The sequence below is a fragment of the Ylistrum balloti genome, unplaced genomic scaffold (assembly GCF_031769215.1).
Source record: "Ylistrum balloti isolate Yb309-2 unplaced genomic scaffold, AGI_CSIRO_Ybal_v1 Utg369724, whole genome shotgun sequence".
NCBI classification, from domain to species: domain Eukaryota; kingdom Metazoa; phylum Mollusca; class Bivalvia; order Pectinida; family Pectinidae; genus Ylistrum; species Ylistrum balloti.
Window position 1 is genome coordinate 2,167,253 of NW_026781942.1, and position 9,581 is coordinate 2,176,833.

General features: G+C 42.3%; 1 protein-coding gene across 1 annotated transcript; it reads left to right on the top strand.

Annotated features, from left to right (window-relative positions):
- Positions 1-3,457: 3,457 nt before the first annotated feature.
- Positions 3,458-8,208, top strand: LOC132565520 (uncharacterized). The gene is made up of 2 exons (XM_060230171.1): positions 3,458-3,687; positions 6,285-8,208. Exons 1-2 carry the CDS (start codon positions 3,458-3,460, stop codon positions 8,206-8,208), a joined length of 2,154 nt encoding a protein of 717 aa, XP_060086154.1.
- Positions 8,209-9,581: the final 1,373 nt, after the last annotated feature.

Genomic DNA, 9,581 nt, shown 5'->3' on the forward strand with positions numbered 1-9,581 from the left:
AGAACTAAATGAAAGGTTGCTTTACAAATCCATTAGAGACACCTTCAGTGACGTCTATAACACTGTTACTATAGAGACACCTTCAGTGACGTCTATAACACTGTTACTATAGAGACACCTTCAGTGACGTCTATAACACTGTTACTATAGAGACACCTTCCGTGACGTCTATAACACTGTTACTATAGAGACATCTTCAGTGACGTCTATAAAACTGTTACTATAGAGACACCTTCCGTGACGTCTATAACACTGTTACTATAGAGACACCTTCAGTGACGTCCATAACACTGTTACTATTGAGACACCTTCAGTGACGTCTATATCACTGTTACTATATAGACACCTTCCGTGACGTCTATAACACTGTTACTATAGAGACACCTTCCGTGACGTCTATAAAACTGTTACTATAGAGACACCTTCCGTGACGTCTATAACACTGTTACTATAGAGACACCTTCCGTGACGTCTATAACACTGTTACTATAGAGACATCTTCAGTGACGTCTATAAAACTGTTTCTATAGAGACACCTTCCGTGACGTCTATAACACTGTTACTATAGAGACACCTTCAGTGACGTCTATAACACTGTTACTATTGAGACACCTTCAGTGACCTCTATATCACTGTTACTATAGAGACACCTTCAGATTCGTCTATAACACTGTTACTATAGAGACACCTTCAGTGACGTCTATAACACTGTTACTATAGAGAGACCTTCTGTGACGTCTATAACACTGTTACTATAGAGACACCTTCAGTGACGTCTATAACACTGTTACTATAGAGACACCTTCAGTGACGTCTATAAAACTGTTACTATAGAGACACCTTCAGTGACGTCTATAACACTGTTACTATAGAGACACCTTCAGTGACGTCTATAAAACTGTTACTATAGAGACACCTTCAGTAACGTCTATAACACTGTTACTATACGTGCAATCCCCATCAACAGTATACATGAGCGGGAGTTTCGAACAATTAGCTGTTGTTTGACTTTTAAACATACTTTGGGTACCAATGTAAACATGCTAGTGCTGGTAATTTGAGAATCGGGAGTAGTACAGATCAATAGAAAATACTTTTTCCTTGCAAACAGTTTTATCAGATGTACATTTGGCAAAACTTCTGATTTAATATGACTTTTATAGTTGACAAATAGTGTATCACAGGCCGCGATCGCCGCCATATTTTATTGTAAACTTTTTTTCACCTTCTGAATACAAATATTGCATTACTTCTATGCAAGTGTCAAGGCTAAGTATGTAACTTCATTCAATGGTCAATTACATTTCTATTTAACTTAAATATCATGATATTAGATACGTACTAGCAGGTTATAAGTGTAATTTTAAAGACATTTTCAGTCTGCTCAGTTGTGCTGTTTTCACCATACAATTGTTGAGGATGATGGTTCAATTGGTTTTGTTTTTAAATACGTCCCAGAAACGAACGTTCACTTGTATTCATAGAACAAATTTGAATCAAATACTGATTGTGAAGTAAAGAATAGCATTTTCTATACATTTCTATTTTGGGCACTATTTTGACGGCGGGACACTATTTACGAAAGTAATGAGACTGACTCACTGAGTGAGCCGCCAGCCATATTTCCTCCGATGGAAATTTGGTGGCGCTGGGTGTACAAATAGGGGAGCAGATTCCGCAGTTTCCAAGATACAAGAAACAAAAATAAAACCGAACTTAAAAGTAACAAAAATCTAAGGTTATTAAGAACCGATAAAACTAAAACGTCAACACACAGGTTTAGCCTTATACATAAAAAAATGTCATGAAAGCGGTTAACTTAATTCATCATCCAAAAATACCAGCATATGGTCATCTCAATGTCCATAACACCTTATTAGGAAGTAAAGATAACGATACATGAGGCCATCTTTTAGAAAAATGGTTTTCAGAAAACAATTCAGTCGTATTTAATTACCCAAATTTCGAAACTAAAACAGATATCAATAGCGGTGCAACAACTCATTTAGATCTAACAGTTACCTCCCCTGAAATATCTAATCTGTTGGCATTATAGACCACTAGTAACAGCACTCTAGGCTCTGCTCAATATCTCATTATTGCCATATTTAAGTTTAAACCAAACAAAACTGAGAACCCCCCAAAATGGATTTCTACTAAAGCTGACTGGAATAAATTCCAATATTAATGTTCAGAAATATATATAGAAGCATATTGAAATATAACGGTAGACACATATACACCAGAAAACAAATCAAATAGTTACCATGGCAACACAACGCATTCCAAAAACTTCAGACAAACCAACAGACAGGAAACCCATGGTGAAAAGAAGAATGTGCCATCAATGAAAAAATAAAATGTAAGTGAGACTATATCAGTAAAAAGAATCATACAGAATTAGATATTCGGAATTATAAAATCGCAAAAACCTGATCTAATATAATCTGCCAGAAGAAAATAGAGAAACATTGGCTAGAATTCTGTAAATATTTAGACAACAAAACCAACACAAACACTGTTTGGAATAAGATATATATCAATGTATATCATATAAAGAAATGTCAATATTGTAAATGCAGAGAGTAAAACTAATCTTGGCCAAGCAATTTCAAAAAGCAAGCAGTACAGATAACTGTTCTAAAGAATTTTAGAAAATAAAACAACAAAACAGCATGAATTAACAATTAACTCAAAGACAAAGGTAAAGAAAGCACGGACCTTATCTTCCCATTTACATAAGGTGAATACTTACAGGACCTTAAATCCAAGAAAACTATTTCACTTGTTGATAATCTGTTCTACATAATACCCAAAATCTGTACACGAAAAAAAAAAAAAAAAACAAACCAATCATATATCTGATCGATAAAATCAGGACTTCCGGTGTATACTCTAAGACATGGAATAATGCTAGTGTTTCAAATTCTAAAATCCTGTAACGACAATGAAAATTCGCCATCAAACAGACCTATTTCCTTAACACCACATTTATGTAAAACCATAGAAACCATGATAAACAACAGATTAAAACATTATAAACTAAAAAAACGCACAATTAAATCATGCAATCAATAGACTATGATATTTTGGGAAATTTGTTCAAAATGTTATATCAATGTGAAGGGACAAGTCTACTCTATACAGAACTGTAGAAGAAAAGTCTGTAACGTCACTCGAATTTTCAGTAGTTACTCAAAGTGGGATACCCGCGGAAACAAAATGACACTTCAGTACCTGGTGTGGGCACCTCTTGCATGAATCCTTGCTTGGATTCTCATATGCATTGAATTCATGAGAACATTAATTCGCATTAAGGGAATGTGTTAATGCTGCTATCAACTGGGCGTGGTTAGTTTGGGGATTTTGACGTTTCTTAATACGCCTGTCCAGCTCATCCTCATTCCTGAGGCTGAACATTGTTTGCCGTGAGAAAATCACGACAGACTCTGGCAACATGCGGTCGAGCATTGTCTTGCTGGAAACCGAGGTTATGACGTCTGAGAAGTGGAAGGAAGGACATTTGGTTGGAGGATGTGGTCTCTGTATCGAACGGCATTACGGTTTCGATCCAGGACCATTAAGGGGGATTTTATTCCATAGAAGATGCCTCTCCAAATCATTACAGAAGCTTCACCTAATTTACCGCTTTCAACCACGCATGCGTCGCCGAAACGCTCACCGCGTGTGCGATATACCCTTTTTCTTCCGTCTGAGCGATACAAACAGAATCTAGACCCATCGGTGAACATCACACGCCTCCACCGACGCATCCCATACGTATTCGGGTCATGTGTGCGCATCTACTCAAGACTCACTTGCCGCCTTTGTGGTGTCAGAGGTGGCCCGACATAAGGTCGGCTCGCAATGATTCTCGCGGAACTCCAGCAGTCCTGGCAGTTTGGGCACTAATGGGTCTAACCAAGTGTACTTAAGGTATGCGACAATCTCTACAGCAGTCTTGAATCTGTTGCCTATGTGCAACAATCTAATCGCCCTGTCTTGTCGCTCGGTCGTTACACGCGGCCGACCTCACTTGTGGCGATCGTAAACTAACCCAGTAGCGTGGAAACGTGTACAGTGATAGTTGATTGTTCACGGGGCAACGCCAAACTGTCGTTCGACAGCAGCTATGACATCTATCAACATCGCAATTACACTACCCCTCTGAACTTGCGTAAAGCGTGTCATCTCGGTCAATGGCGAAATCAAAACGCCAATGTGGAAAATTAACGTCACTGAACTTGAAGGATCCGTTAAAATTATTCGTTTGAAAAAATCCGACTTGGCTTTATCACGCCGTGTGATTTGTATTAATGAAACTCACAAAGTTAGACAATAACATCGTCATGCTTGGCTGATTTTAGGGTAGATTGTCAAGAAGGGAGATCATTCTTGATTTTATACCTGCCAACATATTCCATTATGTCCTTACAGCTAAGGTGTACTGCAGGGGGAACTACGTGCGTTTCTTTTTCAGTATATTAGTTCCACAACAATCTCATTAGAGAAAATCAAATCGGTTTCAGTAATCATAGGTCAACTTTAAACACATAAACAAGTCCGAATAACACCAGAGATTAAAAACGAAGTAAAATCTTCGATACTTCCTCGACTTAGACAAAGCTTACGACCTAATGTGGCACGAAGGTCTATTACTATCACTAATACAAGTGGGAATAACCGCAAACATGTTAAGATTCATCATCCATTTCCTAAAAGATCGTAAAATTCAAGTAAGAGAGTTGTCGGATGAACTTACACTAGACAATGGCGTCCCCCAAGGAAGAGTTATGTCACCAACACTTTTCAATATATATATATCATTAAATTAGACATCTTTTTAAAAGGCAAAACGAAAAAGATGAAATTAGCTAACATATGTCTGTTCAAGGATGATACCAACATTTGGAATAACAAAAACAAGATATAACAATGGCAATGTCATTGAAAACACCTTAGACGCCATTCAGAAATTAGCTGATCATTGGAGGTTTAAAATATCAAAAGATAACCTTGGGCTGATTAAAAATCACCGTGTCAATTAGCATTTAGGTGAATTCGGCGAATTACCATTAAAATTAAGTAAGGAGGGCCAGAATACAAACACTTGCACCCGATTTCCCGCAAAGTATTATCGTTGCAGAAGTTAAAGACACCAATTACAGAGACTAACTAAAACACACTAAACCCTGATATAACTATGTAACAAACCAACTTCTCGTCGAACACAATTTAGACCAAGTTACTATTATTATAGAGAAATTACTATTAAAGAATTAACGCCAGGTCGTAATGAATTCGAAGATGTTGTCAGACTAAGACTAGGGACAACTATACTAAATGTCTGTATAATGGCTAAAAATATGTCACCAGAAGAGACAATAGATCAGATTCAACCTATCAACAAAATTTTTATTTCCGAATTCGAAAGAATAAAAAACCAATGCAAATCCATCATTCGGGTTGAAAATGAAATACTATTGCATAAACTGCTCAACCAATTCCTAAGAAAAGATCGACTGTTTAGATAAAAAAATAAATAGTAAACAGAAAGGGCGAAGAGAGACAACCCTTGAACACCAGAAACTTACACAACCGATTCACAATAAGTAGGATCCCCATGATACCAAGGGAGATTGTGACAAAGCGGATTAATACCGATATTCTCATTAATTGGTGTGTACTGACACCTCATGAGGACTGCGGATTCCTACCCTACACCACAGCACCCGCATACACATTTCTAAATTAGTTCACATATACAGTGGAAGCGGTTGTGTCCCCGATCGAGGTCCAGTCGGAATGTTCGCTGCCGAACTGAGCACAGACACGCACGCGCCTTTACATAACTATCATACAAATGACACCAAAATTCAATAATAACAAAATTTATAAAAACCTAAAAAGTGAATAAACCTCGTTATGTAAATATCTAAATCAATAAATATACAGGGTGTTTCTAACAACCAAACTATCGCTGTGTGGTTTATTATCACAACGTCTAGCTAAGTCAATAGAAAAATACATCCGACAGTATCCACTGCTAGGTTCGGTATAGATCAAATCAAGGTGAGTTCTCTTAGGCCAACGGAAATAAACTGATCAATCGATTTTAAGTTCTTGGCCAGTGGTATATGGACTCGCTAAACGTAGGCATGGTAAACAGAGATAAATAAAACCTAGAAAATCAGAGATCATTACATAACACAGGAAAGTGAGACACAAATAGACATCAATCAAAAATCACCTGTCCATAACGAACAAACATGATACTGACATAGGCCCACTATACAATATACAAGACCCCACCCCTCTCCCACCCCTCTCCCACCCCATCTCTCACCCACCCCTCTCTCACACCATCTCTCACCCTCCCCTCTCCCACACCATCTCTCACCCTCCCCTCTCCCACCCCAACCCTCTCCCATCCCATCTCTCAACCTCCCCTCTCCCACCCCACCCCTCACCCACCTCAACTCCCACCCCATCTCTCATCCCAACTCTCACCCTCCCCTCTCCCACAGAACATCTTACCCACCCCTCTCCCACCTCATCTCTCACCCACCCCTCTCCCACCACATCTCTCACCCATCCATCTCCCTACCCATCTCTCACCCTCTCCTCTCCCACCCCACCCCTCTCCCACCTCAACTCCCATCCCATCTATCACCCATCCCTCTCCCATCCCATCTCTTACCCACCCCTCTCCCTACCCATCTCTCACCCTCTCCTCTCCCACCCCACCCCTCTCCCACCCCATCTCTCACCCGCCCCTCTCCCACCCCATCTCTAACCCATCCCTCTCCCACCCCATCTCTCACCCTAACTCTAACCAACCCCTCTCCCACCCCATCTCTCACCCCAACTCTCAACTACCCCTCTCCCAACCCCTCTCTCACCCATCCCTCTCCCACCCCATCTCTCACCCTCCCCTCTTCCACCATCTCTCATCTCTCACCCATCCCTCTCCCACCCCATCTCTCACCCACCCCAACTCTCACCCATCCCTCCCCCACCCCATCTCTCACAATCCCCTCTACCAACCCATCTCTCACCCATCCCTATCCCAACCCATCTCTCACCCTCTCCTCTCCCACCCCATCTTTCATCCACCCCTCTCCCATCCCTCCCCCACCCCATCTCTCACCAACCCCTCTCCCAACCCATCTCTCACCCACCCCTCTCCCACCACATCTCTCACCCATCTCTCACCCTCTCCTCTCCCACCCCACCCCTCTCCCACCTCAACTCCCACCCCATCTATCACCCATCCCTCTCCCACCCCATCTCTCACCCTCCCCTCTTCCACCCCATCTCTCATCCATCCCTCTCCCACCCCATCTCTCACCCCATCTCTCACCCACCCCAACTCTCACCCCATCTCTCACCCATCCCTCCCCCACCCCATCTCTCACAAACCCCTCTCCCAACCCATCTCTCACCCATCCCTATCCCAACCCATCTATCACCCCAACTCTCAACTACCCCTCTCCCAACCCCTCTCTCACCCATCCCTCTCCCACCCCATCTCTCACCCTCCCCTCTTCCACCCCATCTCTCATCCATCCCTCTCCCACCCCATCTCTCACCCACCCCAACTCTCACCCCATCTCTCACCCATCCCTCCCCCACCCCATCTCTCACAAACCCCTCTACCAACCCATCTCTCACCCATCCCTATCCCAACCCATCTCTCACCCTCTCCTCTCCCACCCCATCTTTCATCCACCCCTCTCCCATCCCTCCCCCACCCCATCTCTCACCAACCCCTCTCCCAACCCATCTCTCACCCACCCCTCTCCCACCACATCTCTCACCCATCTCTCACCCTCTCCTCTCCCACCCACCCCACCCCTCTCCCACCTCAACTCCCACCCCATCTATCACCCATCCCTCTCCCACCCCATCTCTCACCCTCCCCTCTTCCACCCCATCTCTCATCCATCCCTCTCCCACCCCATCTCTCACCCACCCCAACTCTCACCCCATCTCTCACCCATCCCTCCCCCACCCCATCTCTCACAAACCCCTCTCCCAACCCATCTCTTATCCATCCCTATCCCAACCCATCTATCACCCTCTCCTCTCCCACCCCATCTTTCATCCACCTCTCTCCTATCCCTCCCCCACCCCATCTCTCATCAACCCCTCTCCCAACCCATCTCTCACCCATCCCTCTCCCAACCCATCTCTCACCCACCATAACATAATCCAGCTATCCTACTTGTATAGTGAATCTCACCTTTGGAAATAGCCTTTCAAACTTGAATCTATGCTAGATAATCTCATCCTACCATAGCATTTTCTTCTTACCTCACGTAACCCTTCTAAATCAACATATTCACACAAACCACTAATTATAACAAGTCAGAATAGTGAACAGATGTATGCAGCCGGAATGGAGTGGATTATCAGAAAGCAAGAGACATTTGTAAAGTGATCAAGTTACTTAGTCGGTATGATTGGAAAGGTTTCAAGAAGGGACAACACCAACAACAAATAACACAAGTGTTAGTTATGATTTTACTTGCGCCGATCTAACCATTGACCAATAACCATAGTCCGGCGGATGGGACATTAAACAGTGGCCCATGTGAGGACTCTTCTAAAGATCTCTCTGTGACCTTTCGTTATAACGCCAGTCCATGGGTGTAGGGATAGTGTTAGTCTATACAATTAGCTTTCAGGCATTTGACGGGCTTCAAAATTACCTAAACCAAATCAAAATTTATGTAGGCCCCCAATTCTCCCTTTCCACTTCTGGACATGTTCCAGACTGCTTGATAACAGTCTACCAATCAGATAAATAGAATAACAGACATACCCTGGTATACTCTTATTATGATGATAGAGAGGGTGAAGTCTTGCAGTCTTCCTTGTTCCTGCGCTGATCTATACCTCGTCTCCCTTGTGTTCAACCATCACCTGTTTGTAGCTGACATGGTGTGTATCCTCAGACTTCTGCCAATGACATCTTCCTCCCTTCCTTGCCACTCTACCTCCACTACTTTCACCTTTCTTGCCTTCTGTTCCCATAATGTCCTTGCCGGAGCCTGCTCTCTGCCTCTGGCTGTGCTGTTTGTCGACCTTCTGCTCCATTGCTGCTTGCCTTTCTTGTCCCTAGAGTCTTTCAATATCATTTTATTTCCGGTTTTAAATTCTTCCACCACTGACGTTAGCAGTTTGACTGTTGTACTGTTCAGTTCAGATTCCAAAAACTATTAACGCAAGTACATATTTATTTGCAAATGATACAAAAATTTACAGTCATACCGATAACTTGAATATCCAAAAAGATTTAGATATGCTTCAACAACGGTCTGATACATGGCTCTTGAAATTTCACCCGGACAAATGCAAAGTTATGCACATAGGAAAGATAACCGATAATACACCGTTACACTGATATGGAGACGAGGAAAATGGAAGAGTCGAGGTTACATTAGATCAGGTAACAAAAGAAAAGGACCTTGGAATTATAACAGACAACAACCTAAATTTCAACCAACATATTCATGATGCAGTCAATAAAGCCAATAGAATAATGGGAACCATCCGAAGAACATACACGTACTTAG

Bases quoted from the DNA above. Each gene is read 5' to 3' on its own strand.
- LOC132565520 (XM_060230171.1), top strand. From the start codon at position 3,458: ATGCGGTCGAGCATTGTCTTGCTGGAAACCGAGGTTATGACGTCTGAG. The intron at 3,688-6,284 runs GTGCGATATACC...ATACTGACATAG, and splicing joins CGCCGAAACGCTCACCGCGT to GCCCACTATACAATATACAA.